This window comes from Semicossyphus pulcher, unplaced genomic scaffold (genome assembly GCF_022749685.1).
Source record: "Semicossyphus pulcher isolate SPU_LCO1_2020_fin unplaced genomic scaffold, fSemPul1.0.p SCAF_6, whole genome shotgun sequence".
Lineage (NCBI taxonomy): Eukaryota > Metazoa > Chordata > Actinopteri > Labriformes > Labridae > Semicossyphus > Semicossyphus pulcher.
Window position 1 is genome coordinate 6,387,637 of NW_027211737.1, and position 16,102 is coordinate 6,403,738.

Sequence of the window (16,102 nt, forward strand, 5' to 3'; positions counted from 1 at the left end):
AAACCATGAGCCAGATGTTCAGACTAAAAATCTGAACTGGAAAAAACGTTCATAAGCTGTCTGATTCATAACATTGTTAATATTGTGTTGACTGCTGTGTGTTGGTCATGTTAAATAAAAAGTACATGATGTGGGGGTCAATTCTTATTGTAAACATTAAACATTTTGATAATGCACCAGGTTAGAGGAGCACTGATATTGTAACTGAAATACCCCTAACACAAATAGACATCAAATCGAATCGGGACCCTGTGAATCTGAATCAGCACCCACCCACACATCTTTTCCCTGAGCCCACAACAACCACACAAAGTAACTTGGAGTATACACCATAAAGACATATAAAGTAATTACAATAATGAAGATGCTATTAGCGCCAGAGAAAACTGAGAAAAAAACAAAAAAAAACCCATACAATGTTAAAGAAGCAAGAAGTTATCACCATTAGAAGTAACAACAAGGTGTTTTGAGAGAAAATAATAATTGTTGAGTTGATTGTCCTTAACGTAAGAACTATTGTACGGTTATTGGTCCAGACACAAGAGAGAGATGATTAGTCGAACACATGATCTAATGCAGAAACTGCAACCGCAATCTTTACAAACCTGTGCAACAGCTCTTACTGGTAGTTAAAAAACAAAAAGAAAGAAAAAGTGACAAAACAAACAAACCGCTCAAAAATGAATCTTAATTCAGATCTCCCATTTTCAACTCACATGAAACCCACAACACACAACAAACATGTATGTCACGTTGCCACACCAACTTCAGCATTTGTTTTGGCAGTACAAATTCTTACAGAAAAAAAGCCTTTAACAGGAGAGAACAGAACCATCACCACAACTGAAAACACCTATGAATTTTTACACAGAACACACTGAATTGATTTGCTATCCTGCCTGCTACGTGATAATTTGCAATACACCAAACAATTCCAGACGCAAGAGAGGCAACAAGTGTAGCTAATATTGGGGAATTTAAAAAGAAACTACTTACTCCAGAAGTTGTCAGTTTGTTCTACAGTTGTACTTTTGTTTGTCACTTCTTTTTTAGAAAGAAAAGTCACCCCAAACATATGTCTGAAAATCATTAATCTGCACATTTCTTTCAGTCTTTTGCTAAGGATGTTACCTTTTAAGGGAAAGTAGATTTTCCTCAGGGAAAGTTTTTCAGATCTTTTGCAAAATATTTTGTACTTTCACATTCTGATGCTGTTCTGTCTGTACGGATGGACAGATGAATCAAGTATCTGTGTATATGAAAGGCTTCTTTCAGACTATTTAAAAACATATAAGTGTAGCATATGTTATCCTGTACAGTCATTTCTGCAGTGCAGCTGAGTTATCTCTGTATTTATTTACAGTGCAAATAGCCCCCGTCATAATCCAAATGACAGCCTGTCACATTTCTCTCCCCTCATTACTGCAGCTCTGTCGCCTTTACTGCCTGTCTGTTAAAGTTCACAGCTGCCTATCAGAACAACACTGATTACACCACACAGATGAGTCTTTACCTTGTCATGGGCCTGGATCTCTGCACCTTTCCTCATCAGCACCTCGATGATCTGAATGTTGCCGCAGCCAGCTGCAATCAGGAGGGGAGGAGTCCCATGCTGCATGTACACACACATTGTAATGATCATTATCAGTTGTCTTTGATGTCTGCTAAATCTTGAGCTCTAAACTTCAATCTGAGACCTTGTAATAACACATAAAACATATGGGTAAGAAGGCCGGCATTTACACACTGGTTGTTAAAAAGGCGTGCAAGAAATCACACGTTTCAGACACTATCGACGTGTTGTGTCAGAGTGTCTGCATAGTCATGAAAATACAAGCCGAGTAAAAACAAAGAATAAACGAGGACGGGAGAAAATGCCAAAGTGACCTTTTCTGAATCCCTTCCCGAACTAAAACAAAAACAAAGTTTGAAAATCTGGCAAGTAGCCCTTCCTAAGTCCCGCCCCTTTTTGCTCTGTGCTCCAGTAACAGTTTAGCTTTCTTGGTACCTGTCAGAGCTTCTGTCAACTTTCCCACTTCCTGTTACACCTAAATAAGCAATGTGCTAGACTCATCTTTGTTTGAAAAATTGAACTGTCATAGTCATGCTTCTGTTTTGTCAAGCTTGTCTGACTTAGCAACTGAAACTGAAGGGGGTGAGATTTTGGATCTGTCAATTACTTTAACTAACCTTTTTACTGTTGCTGTTTAACACTCGGAAACGTCTCTCAAACTCTCAAACTGTAGTGTTTTCCTCCTCCTCTTCAAATGGCTGTACTCTCTTTCCCTCTCTGGCCTGCCACACTTCACTGAGTTTAATAACATCACGTCCTCCCATCACACATCAGCTGTCAACAAACAGCATCTCCTCTCAATTGAAACAGCCAGCAGAATGGATATGAGGGAGCTGTTATGTACCTTTTCATCAGAGGTAGTAACAAAAAAAGTTTTCACTACACTCCTAAAATGTCATTTCATTACTGTAATGTGTTTGTCTCTCTATAAATACATACAAATAGAAAACACTTAAATAAGTGGGTACTACCTCACATAAGCTTCATCATCTATCATTCATGTTTTTCCTTTATAGGAAGTCTCCATTCTTCAGTTCTTTAAGCCTATTTGAGCCTTTTCTCCACTTTTCCCATCTGTGTTTTCCATTTCTATTCTTACAAGATAAAAGGGGATAAATGTGGATATTAAACTGTTTCTTTGCACTGGAGTTGTTCAGAAGCTAATTTGTAGCATTTTAAAGTACAGAAAGCTCTTCTGTTTAGGATGATTACAGCCTAGATACTTATCATCATGAACTGGAAGTCTGTCTCTGCTCCTGTTTTCATACAATATTTGAATGATATGACCTTTTCACTACAGCTGAGGAAAGTTTGTTACAGACAGAACTGGCTCTGACTAAAATATAATGTTTTTTGGAGACAATTCTGAGTGATAAACACTTTAAAATTTCCAATCTCTATGTGGGGTTTAATTTTTTCTTTTGTTTTGACTTTAGGGAATGGGAGGACCTAGTGTCAGTAGCACTTGTTGTAGCTTTAAATTTAATGAAAAAAAATCAAACTGTAGCCCTTTTTACACTGCGGTTCCACCTCAGCGCCGTAACGAACCTCCACGATCATGCAGCCTTTGCCATGTTACATTGGACCAAGCAAGGGCAGCGTAAAGCCGCCCCAGTGTGTATTCTTACACCACGTTCCGGCAGTGGGGGAAGCAAAATGTGTGTGAGGTGTAAACAAACAGCGTGGAAGAGCACTGCCGCCCTGCCCCCTTTACACCGACGATGTTACGCCGAGGCACAACGACTTCGCCCCACCATTCCGCCTCCATGCGTTTGACATAGATGACGGAACGTATCAGAGGTGTAATAATGCCGCCTTACAATGGCAGTGTATAAAAGGCTACAAACACATAAAATAAGAAATGATAGACACTAACAGCCTTCTAGAAGGACCAGACTCCCTTGGGTCCCAAATGAAGCACCAACTTAGCTTGAGCACAAGCTACAAAAATAATAACCAGACCCTCGGCTAATCAGCTGTGTTTCTGATGACACTGAAGTAGTCTGATTGCATACTTTTACAGACAATTCTTCAAATAATGAGGAGTCAATTTCTGTAAATCTCTGAGTGTTAAATTCTGGGACTAGAAGGTTTGAATACATAAAAAAATGTACAAGAAGAACACATTTAAAATAATAAAATATTGTAAAAAAAGGGTTAAAAGAATATAAAACTATGTAGAGTATGGTTATATCTTTGAAAGGATGTGCAATCCGTTTTACCAAAGGTACACGCACAGATCAGAAAGAAGTTGACTAATCCAATTTCACCAATTTATTCTGGCCATGTCAAACAAACATGCAACATTTCAACATAACAACCTTCATCAGAGAGTGGAGGAGAATGTTGCAAGTGCTTCCTCTAAACAAGTTTCAACATAAAGGAACAGAGAATATATTTCACAGAACCTTAGTGATACTGTTAAATGGTACGTTACCATTTCACCTGATTTTAGTCACTGTCATATTGTCATGAAAATATTTACTGTGATGTGACTTTAGTAAGTTATTAAACATGTGACCTTTTAAGCCAATCACCTGCCGGGATGCCACAAGGCTGAGATGTTGGCATGTTTGTTTGACATGGCCAGAATAAATTGTTGTGATTAAGATGAGTCACGACTTTCTCTGTGTGTGCTGCTCTTTACCTCTGGGTCTTTAACATTGGGCCTATTTCTGTACACCCTGTCCGTGTTAGTCACCTTGTTAGGCTGGTTGACGTCGTAGCTGTTCAATGAGCCGAGCAGATGCTGCAGGCCGGGCACGTTGTCGTCGTTTATGGCGTGGATGATGGCCTTCATCACAAAGGAGTCTTCCTCATCCTGGACGGGTGGGAAAGACAGTTACTGTTGTTCTGAGTATGATCTAATCCTGTGAACATTAATCCTGTGAATTCTTTCTATCACATGCCTCCCCTAAGTCTCTCTTTCATCTTTTCTCTCATGCATGAACTCACACAGAAACAAACAGACTTTTCTTTAGCAAGTTCAGGTTCAGATTCTTCTCTCTGGCTGTGACATGTGACCTAATGACCTTCAGCCAGAGTCATTCACACAGGCACAGAAATCAGCTGTGACGCTCTGTTGCACAAAGAAACGAGGAGGAGGAAGGCAGGGAGGTGAGGAAGGGGGAGAGCGGGAGGGGAGGCTGATGTGGCGTTTGTTCTGCCAACCGCTACACTGCGGCTACATTCCTCAATATAACCTCCCTGCTGGGCGAGACATGACTAAACCACCTCACAGAGCTGCAAACACAACACGCACATGAACGAGCAGCAAAACCGCCTGCTGGGGATTCTGTGTCAACACAGACATTGGGGATTTTTACCTTCCAGAAATTAAAATTCATGACGCAGGACAGAGAGGTTTATCCAGTCTACCTTATTGTCTGTTTCTCTGCAGAGTAGGCCTCTGATTACAGCCTGCTGGTGAGTGACCACTTACAACCTCTACAGGAAAACTACAACAGTCAATAACTGAGGCTTTAAAAGGACAATAAACTCTCCAGGTAGATTTGATCAACACAAAACATCAGCAATGTCTTTTGTTGTTTTAAAACAAAGTTAAAGATACAAGACTGTGTAAAACAAACAAACTCTCTCTTCAGCTGTCTTATCCGATAAAGGCAAAAAGCCAAATAATTCATCTTTAAGAAGTCCAATCAGTCCTTTGCAGTTTAGCAGTTTTCATAACATAACTCTTATGACAGAATCAATTTGACAATTTCAGGGTCTGTTTCACCAAAAAGCCAAAGTGCAAACTGCAATTTGAAAAATTAGAATGATTTCTTTCATGTTAATTTTGACACTTTTTTTCTGATCATATGTTTTTTATTTAAAATTTTGAATAAATACGATTAGACACAAATCACATAAATGAATAGACAAAAAATAAATAAGGGCAAAATTACAGGAGGACAAAACCAAGGGCAAGAAAAAGTAAATAAAGATAGTAATTAAAATGAAACCTCACTCCCTCCCCCGACCACAGGGATCCCCAGGACAAACAAATGTGAACCTAGATAAGATGGCTAGATACTTTCAATTTTTCAGCTACCACCACCCAGAAACCAGTATTGGACTCCTTAACTCCAATCACACGAACAGTGGACAGCTCCAAGTAAATAACATCTAGAAATGTTAGAATTCAGTTGCTCAGAGAAAGCTGTTCAGGGTGTTTCCACCTCATAGCAACCAGTTTCTGGGCCGCAGCAAAATAAGTTCTTTTCTGGTACCCAGGAGCCGTATCATTCAGAAGTAGTTATAGAACTGGGCATCGTCAAAGAGAATATATCTGACAACTGTGAAGAGACCATATTCCTAATTTTGACACTTTGATAATAACAATATTTCTTTCCCATGCATGACCATCCAAAGGCCCCTGCAGGATTTAAAAATTCTGCTGCTCTTGTTCAATAACATCTTTTGTGAATATTGACACGGGCACCATTTGAGTTTGAAGTAAGCCGTGCTCACATTTACTTTGCTTCTTCATAGGTGTAAATATTGCAGCCTTTAGGGCCAGAAAGGTGGCATAAAACCAGAGTATAATTAAATTATCCAGGTAAATCTTGTTTTTATATTTGGAAATATTTTTTCTTAAATATAATTTTTGGGCCTTTTTGCTGTTATTGGATAGAACAGCTGTTGAGAGACAAGGAAATACGTGGAGAAGAGAGTGGGGGATGACATGCAGCAAAGGCTGAGGGTGGAGTCGATCCTGTGGTTGCTGCATCAAGGACTGTAGATTCTGTATATGGGGCGCCTGCTCTACCAACTGAGCTACACCAGCCCCGTGGGAACATTGAGGTTATCAGGAAAAGAAAGCATTTACAGGGATGAAAATCACCTCTAGAACCAGAAGATCCTCCAACTTTACAACTCTACTAGTCAACACATTTTAAAGACAACAAAAAATCATTACCAAAGAAATAATTTATTTAAATAATCAGAAGGTGCAGCCCTCCTACTAATACTTTCCCAGACTAACGTCCACCCTGATACAAAGCCTCTAAAACATAACACAAACAACTTCTTAGTTGAAAATTCACAGAGGGGCCGCAGCACTAAACCCACCTCTGAGTAGAGTCTTTAAGCAAAGCACTTAACCCTGGAACTACTCAGCCAATAAAGACAATGACCTTTTAGAAAGCTTGTACTCGTAACAATTACTTGCTGCTGCAGTTCTCTTTGTGGACTTCAGGGGGCACAATAACACGTTCAGTTCTACCTGCCAGCTCACCTGTGACAGGGGGAAGCTGCTGTGTAAACCTTTCATGAGGAAACAGGTCTGGTCTTGGCCTGCAGGTAACGCTTTGTTAATGATTAAACCTCTAACCAAGGCTACAGTGTTTACACCTCACAGGCTCGTCAGTAACATCTTACATAGACACGCACATATAAAAGCTTTCTTTTCCTTCAATATATATGCGTACAAACTCATACTAAACATTCTCTGGAGGCACATTCCTACAAAGCTCAAAGCTGCTTTCACACTGAAATTCCAGCAATACTACAAACACCTGACCTGTGGCACTCGGGGGAAATGAGGAACAGATCAATTACACGTAGGCGCTCGAGATTCTCAGAGAGATTGTCGAGTTAGAAATACCAGAGCTGAAACTGAGAGCTCGGAATCCTAATAAGCAAACACACTTCAATAAAACAGTCAGAAACTCATTAAGCTGAAAGCCTCCTGTCATATCAAAGATGGACTGTGGAGATAAAGGTAATGGTCCTGTTGTTGTAGATGTTTTACTCAAGTGTAATTAAAGCCTTGATGGTGCTAAGAGCTGCAAACCTAATCACCTTGAATGAATATGGATCAAGATCTTTCCTGTCTTTTGCTTTAGTATCTAACTGAGAATTAGATCTTTAGGTCTTACCAGCGTGTCATCACTGCGTGCCACACTTATGTTGCTTCTGGACAGGAAGGAGCGGGACAGGCGGTTGCATAAGGAGATCAGTCGGACGGATTGCTGGAAAAGAGAAGAAAGGGGGTTAACGAATGAGAAGATGTAGGACAAGTTTATGTCGAGTCGCGGTCAGGGGAGCGTGAACAGGCAGGCAGGTGAAGACATAAAGCAATTTTCTGCTCTATTTAAATTCACTTCGGTTACTGTACTCATAGTAATTCATAGTTTCCACCTAGTGTCCTGTACTGTACTCTTAAATGATTGATCTAGACTTTTTACGACAATGTGGTGGTATATTGGAAGTTGACGTGTGCACTGCAGCACCAAATTGGTGCACAAAACTATAATGATCACATCTTTTTATTTGAGAAATTTTTTGTATCAAGGTTTCTATTAGAGCCTAGGTTAACAAACCCTGCAATCAGTGCTTGTTCTTTTGACAAACGGGATACAAACCAGCAAATAGATTTTTCTTGTACGCCTAACAGATTTTATGAGGCAGGATTTTAATCATAAACTGGGCCCTGTTTGATTCATCTTTTGGCATTTAAATCAACAGAAGTTGGTCATGATGACAGATGATGAGAAGAAGCGAGGTTACATTGCAGTATCAAGATCTATGGTTTCTGTGTGTCCATGATTGTTCTTGGAAATCGTAGATGTTACAGGCCATGACTGTAGCCCTTTTTACATTGTGATTCCACCACTATAGAAGACGAGACGTAACAGATGGGTAATAATCCCGCCTTTGACAACTGACAGAGTAAAAGGTGCTTGTGATTCATGCAAAGCTGTTGGGTATTTTCAGAGAAGAAGTGGTCTTCCACTAGTTCATAAACTAAAGCCCATCTGTTGGCCTTGGGTCAAGAGGAAATATGGTTTTACAAATGTTTTTAATTAATTCATGTAAGAACTCAAGTTTTTTCCACTTTATTTATGTGGCTTGTCTAAGAGAAAAAAACACAAATAATCCCATAATATACTGTTTAAAATAACCTATATTTATAATGTGACACCTGGTCCACCTTAAAGTTAGATTTCTTAAAGTCAGATTATGTTGTTTGAGAGGACTGTGATTGCTGTATGTCTTCGTCTGACCATGCACCAAGCTATTTGTTCATATCATTTGGTAATAAAAATATCTGGTTCTTTTAATTTTTTTAGTGTACAGATTTCCTGAATTCTTTCTGCTCATTCAGGGATTGTTGGAGACTCATCGTTCCATTTACCTGTTACTGCTTTTTTGTTTTTACTACCTGCTTGTAGTATTTGTAATGTTTTGAGATGCATCATCAACCTGGCAGACTTAAAGCTTCACTTTCAAAGCTGAATTTATGTTTCTGGCTGCTTTGTTATGTTTTGGTGTCACATTTTAAGTGTGAATAAATAAACTCAAAGTCAATGAAGGTTACTGCACAGCCTGAAGCTGCCAGACTGTTTGTGGCAGCCTGAGCAGAAGACAGAGACATGGCGTGACAGCATTGCCAAAACGCCACAGATAAATGAACCCAGGGTTTCTTGCAGGCCGGGAGCAGTGCTGGGTCAGCCGTGACGAACCAAAACAGACAAGCAGACGACCGCTAAAGCAGCGCAGCAGTAAATCTGACGGTTATGGCTATCCTGGAGCACTCGATGGCGATGTCAAACGAGGACGTCTGAGAAGGCTTTTTGGCAAGAAGCTGTCACGGTGCAGTTTTTATGTCATGAGTTTAAAAATTCAATATCTTTTCTTTCCTGAAGCTTCAGTTCGTAACATTTGAGACACCATCACAAAAACTCACTTTCCATTTTCTTCGAGCTGCAAACTTCTTGAACTTCTCCATGTTGACAGCCGACTCCTTTCTGCTCAGTGCTTGTTGAGTGTCTTTTGGCTGATTACACAAACACAACAAATACATTGATAGAAAGAGATAATGACAACATTACTGAGCAGACAAATTTGGTACAGAATCAGCATGTTAAGGCTTGGCAACATTAGGCTAACAGTATAAACAAGAGTCATTTAAACTATCATCCACTGGCACAATTTAAAAGGAAACATTTTAAATTTTACAGATTGACAAGTGTTCAAATCAAACACAGCTGCCATCATCAGCCATCAAAAGACCAACCTTGATCCAGGGGTGCTGGAGGCTGTCCTGAATCGTCATTCTCTTTCTGCAAATAGAAAATAATAAAAAATGAAAGACAGCAGAGAAATGTCTGCAGACAGAGTGTTTTTAGATATTAGCACCTGCATGTTGATCAGCTCATTCTCTACATTCTGGCATGACGTTTAAATATTCAACAAATTTTGCCTTTTGTCTTTGGACATGAGCAGAGTTCAATCTTGAAGATTTTCATTTAAATAAATGTCAGTTTATTTGACAGTCCCTATCAGCGAATGAGGTCACACAATGGATGAAAGCCTTTGCATTTGCAGTATTACAGACTGGGTTTCTGGTGCGACTTGCACAGAAAGAAAATCCCAAGTTAGTGACGCGTTTTCTATCACCCAGCAGGGGTTGGTCTGCCAGAGAGGGTAGGCGGAGCTAAGCGGCTGCTTTTCCGCTCTCTGCAAGTGTTGCAAGTAAACAGTAATCTACTATGGCTGAACAAACACAGAAAAGAAAAAATAAGTGAAAATCCAAAGAAAAAGAAACACATTCGACGCTCAGATGAAGGCACACAGTCTAAAAGGAAATTGACTGTAAGTGAGGAAAATCACAGCAGGACGTCTGGTTATCTGGGAAGTCTGCTCCCGCAATTACCGTTTATCGGTTTTGAATTGCTGATTTGACAAAAGAACTAGTTTGAAGACGTCACTTTGGGCTTCGGGAAATTGGGAATTTTTCGCAATTTCTTTTTTGACATTTTAATCTGCAGACTAATCTCTCATGAAAATAACTGTTACTTGCAGCCTTACAATAATATCTGCAAAAATAGATAAGAGATTCAACTGATAAATGTCCTCCTGTTTATAGTCGGAAAAGCTGTTTGCTGTCAACAGTCAATGACAGCTATGGAGGAAACAGCAAACACAGCTGTGTGAAGATGGATATAAGAAACTATCAACCCGCTTTTTGCTGTAAAGTAGCGGTTATAAAAGAGATGAAAGATATTAATATGGCATGCTGATATAAAATCCTCACAACCTCGAGAATATATTAATCATTTCCAAGTACTAGTGTGACTCAAACCCCTTAGTATTAAAGTGGGTGAATCTTAGACTGTATTCAGACTGAAATCAGCACTGCGTGAAAAAACACAGCCCCCTCATTCATTGTAATGAGGTCACAGGGATGACACACCAGAAAGAAAAAACATGCACTGTCATCACGGAAAAAAGTGAAACCCAGCTCAACATGCATTTTTCAGTAAGGCATCAAACTCGTGGATCAGCTACTTAAACTGCACATCCTGGGTCATACAGCCATTAAAGTTTAATTTTGTCACACGAAAAATGTATTCAGTGTAGAGATGAAACAATGGCTCATTGGTGACTATTCTGATGGCTTATTAATCAGTTAGGTCATTTTTTTCTCTCCTTCCTCCTGAAACGAACAAGTCGTTTTGCCATTCAAAGGTCAGACCTTAGCCACGAATGGCTGACGGTATTTGGAGTGACTGCGTAGCAGTGTGGCTGCTCACCCACGTGTGCAATCCCACGTGGGGGAGTGGCCGAGCTGCACTTTCACTCCAAAGTTGTAGAAAACATGGCTGCTCTAGGATCGATTATTCAGCCTTATATGTACGAGCCAGAATCACCAGGAGGTATCGGAATGGTTATTTGAAATCTGAACAACGACTTGACTACAAGCTTGTGCAAGAAGGCAGCCTGAGGTGAATGACGGTGAATGATGATTGTTTCAAGAAAGGTTCTACGTAGAAACCAGCAGCTGTTTTGAACCGCCCATTTCAGAGGCGACCTTTTTAAAAATGTAATTCTGGAAAAACATGGAATTATGCAGTTTTTACTTTTTTACTGTGAACAATAAACACCCAAAAATGTGAGACCCTTCCAAATACGAGCATATCCATTTAAAAGATATGGCCACTTTAAAAATGATGACAATTTAATTAGTTAGTTGCAGCCTTAGGTTATAGCGTAAAAGTGACCATATCTCTGCAGATCATACAAACGAAAAGCCCTACACTACCAGGTGTAACATTTGTTGTAACATTTGTGGGTAACTAACATGTTATTTTTTTTATTGTTAATCTCATTTCCTTTTTGAACGCATCATTCTTCTCCCCGAATTTCCCCCCTGGGGATCAATAAAGGATTATCTTAACAACACCTGAAGAAAGGTAATGAGAAAATCTGGAACATGTATATAACAACGGGTGAGATACTTAAATTAAATCAGATGTTGAATCAAGGCTACAAATAGACACAGGATATATTTAATCTTCTGACAGCCAATCAAAGCCAAGCTAGTCTTAAAGGAAGTCCCTCACTGTTATTACAACTGCTGTAAACAAACACATTCTGTTGAAAGGCTTCAGTTTGTTAGGAAGTACACAAACCACTTCCTCCCTCCTGACTGTGTCTGTTCACTACCACATCCTACACTATCTTCTGTTCAAACACACCTGAGTCAAAGTAGAAACAAATCATTACTCTATTGACTCAGGTAACAGTTAACAAAAGGGGTGATAGTGTCTTGCAGTGTGTCCACATTTGAGGTGACCAGTGTCTCTGCTGCTGCAGGCCAGTGTCATGGTGAGCATTATTAAACAGTAATGTGTGTCTCCCTCACAGGAGCCTTCATTAATCTTCCTGCCAGCGGAGTGGCTCCATGTCTGCTCGCCATGTAGATCAATTAAAAGCTGTTCTGTTCTGATGCACTCGGCAGGGATTTTAAAAGCCCCATTACTTCAAGTTTGTAAAGTCAGACTCCTCTTTTGCCCCCGTCTACATGTTGAAGGCAATTTATAACTCTAGTCTACACTGCCTAAATGTAATTATCTAACACCTAGTTATTTTCCCCTCTTCCTCTCGCTCCGTTGTTTTTGAAGGAACAGGAGAAAGAAAGAGTTTTGGTGACCTTCATGTGTAGCTGCAAACTTTTTTCTTGTCAGCTTTTAAAGAGGCGGTATTATGCTAATTTCAAGCTTCATATTTCACTCGGTGATACCTGTGGAGTAGCTTAGCATAATTTACAGTTAAAAAAACTGTTCATTTTTCTCACACTGGTGCTCTGTGCAGGCCCTCATGCAGCCTCTGCCTGAAACGACTCAGTCAGCTCTGTCCCTTTAAGAAACCCCGCCCCCTACAAGCCCACTTTCTCCTGATTGGCCAACTCTCTGAAGCTGCACTTTGTGACATCACAAAGTGCAGCGTGTAGAAAAAACTGTGTGAAACCTGTCGTTCACAGCAGCCTGCAGATTGAGCTGAGAAGCCTGAGGATGACTCCAACAGACTTTGACCTACAGAATTGAAACTTCACCCATGTATAGACTGGACATCCAACATTGTAACATTATATATACGTCTAAAATGTGAAACAGCATTATATCCCCTCTTTAAGATTTTTTTTAAATGAGAGAAATTATAACTTTAAAGTTAATGTTAAATGTATATTTCATATAAAAGGGAGCTTTGGACAAATTTCTTTTTATGAAGATTCATTACTCTATTTCAACTGCAAAGAGCTGCTGTCTTCCAACATAAATTTATGTTGTATGATATAACTTTTGGTAGTAATTTCCCAAAAACGGATATGTTGAATTTTTGTTATCAAGTCTTTAAATTAATTACAAAATGTGGAGTCATCTGAGTCACAAAGCATTTTCACATGGGTGAAAAACGGCAGATTAGTTCAACCTTTTGCTGAAAATGTCAGTCAGGAAATTAATTGTCAACAATATCGACTCCTGATTCATTATTTAAGTCATCTGTTGAAAAAAACTTTGTTTAATTATCAGAATTTAACAAAAAGAACATGAAATTTGATCAAAAGCTTGTGCAGATGGTATTATCATATTTTTCTTTGCAGCCATCACAGCCTCTTTTCACCATTTTTTGAGAGTAAAGGATTCATAGAAAGTGACAGACACAATAATTCAACATGAAAGCAATCATTCATACTTGGGGTCTTTGACAAGAAGCCTTGCTATGAAGTCTTTGGCCAGGATGCTGGTGCTGCTGAAGAACTCCTCGTCGAACGTGTAATCCACAGCCGACACATTGGCCAGAGTCTCCTGCTTGTTGTCGCCCAGGAAGGGAGACGCACCGCTCAGGCTGCAGGACGAGACAGAGGTGAACAGTGAGGTTAGAGGAGTAAACCTTGACTGCCGATTAGCAATAAGACTTTAGCTGACCAATGTGGTGGTTTGTGGTATAGATTCACCAACTTAAGGATTTGGCTGCCAATATAGTTCATCTTTGATGCGTTTACCATATGGACTGTCTAATAATTTTGCACCCATATGGCTACAGAAAGGAACTGCTTTCCTACACAAATACATGTATTGAACATATTTAATGATTATAAATGGCAACCAATTCTAGTGCGGACCTCTGTCTGCTCTGCTGTGCTGCTCTGCTACGTGTGCTGCAGGCAGTGCTGAGAGGATTGTGTAATTTGGTGTCAGAACCTGCTCTGCTGGACAAACTGACACAATTTCTAAATCACCCCGAGCACGGATTTCCTATTTTATGTAAAAAGGTTTTTATATTGGTGGAATATTAGAAAACATACATTTCAATACATATTTATCTGTAATAGCCCCATATCAGCCTGATAATATTCTCAAGTCCATTCAAACACCTGTTCTGAAAGTATAATGAATCTAAAAATGTACCTACATAATTTAATCAACTCCGCTACATCTGAACTTCCAATGTATTCAACTACAACAACAACAACACTCTCATTATCTTAATTTTCCAGTTCCATCTTGTAATCAAAGGGAAAGAGAATATATTGAATTTAAGTTCAAACACTAACTCACCCGGCACTGATTATCTTCAGCGCTTGAAACCGAAACCATGACCCTACTATTCGTTGATTTGGGGAATGTGATTACAGAGCTGCGTAGCAACTAATGGCGACTCATTAGTCAAGCATTGCTATCAAACTGAAGTATTTGTCAAACATTATCAGTGGAAAGCCAGCTGGATGATCTCTCAGTACCAACTGATACAGGATGGGTTTGAGTGGAGTGCAGGAATTGTAATGCATTTTCACACCTCTCTGCTGAACACAGAAGAATAAGCAGATATACAGACGAGGTCAAGCAAGACTTAATGGATAAACAAAGACACAGTTCAGCACACTGAGCAGTCAGGCGTGTTGACGACGTCTCATAGAGCTCAGGCAGTTAAACTAAACCCCCGGCCCTCCCCTCTTCGCTGAAACCTCTCCAGCTCGTCAGCACCAGCCGCTAATTAACATGCCAGCTGGGATGGACATGGAGGTGCTGCAGGTCAAGCTCAAGTTGAGTGGAAATGTATGAATTTATCGACTGTACGAGGTGCAGCTGCTCACAACAAACAATTAAGGGAATTCTTCATCAAGCCAGGCGCAAAAATCAGCAGGAAAGTGTTAAATGAGGATTCTGTGGTAACATCCTTGTGCACTGTTTTCCAAAAATGCTTCTTAAAGACACACTATGCACATTTGTTAAGCTTAAATATACCCCTTTTTAACAACTGCCAACCCAAATTTGGACTCCAGCTGAGCAGGAAATCGCAGGAACACTCATTTGCTTATTCACCACATTTACCCAAATGATTTCGGGTTATATTATGTCAAGTGAAATCTCTCAAACTCTAAAAAACAGAAGAGGAAGCATCTCTTGTTATAACACTGAGTTGCCTAATGGAGCTTTTTGTGCAGCTTTCATTACATTGCAGCAATCAGCTCATTATTCATGCAGAATACTCCCATTAGGAGTTTGGAGATGCTCCTAAAAATCACCCCAAATGTTTATTGAATTATTCCAATCCTCATTTTTTCCCCTCACATTATTTTTTACAGAAGGAGATGAGCGCTAAGTGCAGCTCACAGTTACTCCGCTGTGATAATAGGCAGTGAACGATCTATTTTCTACCTTGCCGGGCAGAGCTGTGACAGCTGTGTGGGTGGACGGCATGAACAGAGATGGTGTGTGGTTTGTATGTGTGCATCGCACGTGTAAGAGTGAGTTCATGTAATGTGGAGGCAAAATGATGCATCATTTTACAACAGCTACAGGTTACTCCTCAAAATATAAGCAGGGAATATTTGCAGCCACTAATTATGAAATAATGACATCAAATAGTTTTTGATGTTTCTTCTTTATTAACCTCGCTATATTGTGATGAGAGTTCTGTATCCATTTGTGTGGGCAAAGGCACCTGATGTACAGTTCTGTGCACATATTTTCGTGTAGGTGTCTCTCTGGAGGATAAAGGTGTGTGGGAGCTCAGAAAGCCTCACAGCCAGTATAAAGAGAAGAGGACGGCATCTTCAAGAGCAAACAGCAGTTGATCTGTGGGTCGCAGAGGGCATGAACTTCTCTCTCACTGTTGAATTAAACTGTGCTGACATGTCTGCAGATGGCTGCTTGAAAGCTCTTACTGTAGCTGTAGAGGATGAAGTCAGCTGTTTCTACTGAATTATAAGCAAATAAGCCACAGGTGAAACAT

General features: G+C 39.8%; 1 protein-coding gene across 2 annotated transcripts in view; it reads right to left on the reverse strand.

Annotated features, from left to right (window-relative positions):
* Positions 1 to 16,102, reverse strand: part of dapk1 (death-associated protein kinase 1) — an 82,721-nt gene that overhangs the window by 27,508 nt on the left and 39,111 nt on the right. For both annotated transcript variants that reach the window (XM_069682550.1, XM_069682551.1), the window contains 6 exons: positions 13,559 to 13,711; positions 9,597 to 9,642; positions 9,267 to 9,356; positions 7,456 to 7,548; positions 4,275 to 4,394; positions 1,514 to 1,612 (listed from right to left, as the gene is read on the reverse strand). In XM_069682550.1, coding sequence (XP_069538651.1) covers positions 1,514 to 1,612; positions 4,275 to 4,394; positions 7,456 to 7,548; positions 9,267 to 9,356; positions 9,597 to 9,642; positions 13,559 to 13,711 — 601 coding nt within the window. The remainder of the gene's footprint in view (positions 1 to 1,513; positions 1,613 to 4,274; positions 4,395 to 7,455; positions 7,549 to 9,266; positions 9,357 to 9,596; positions 9,643 to 13,558; positions 13,712 to 16,102) is intronic.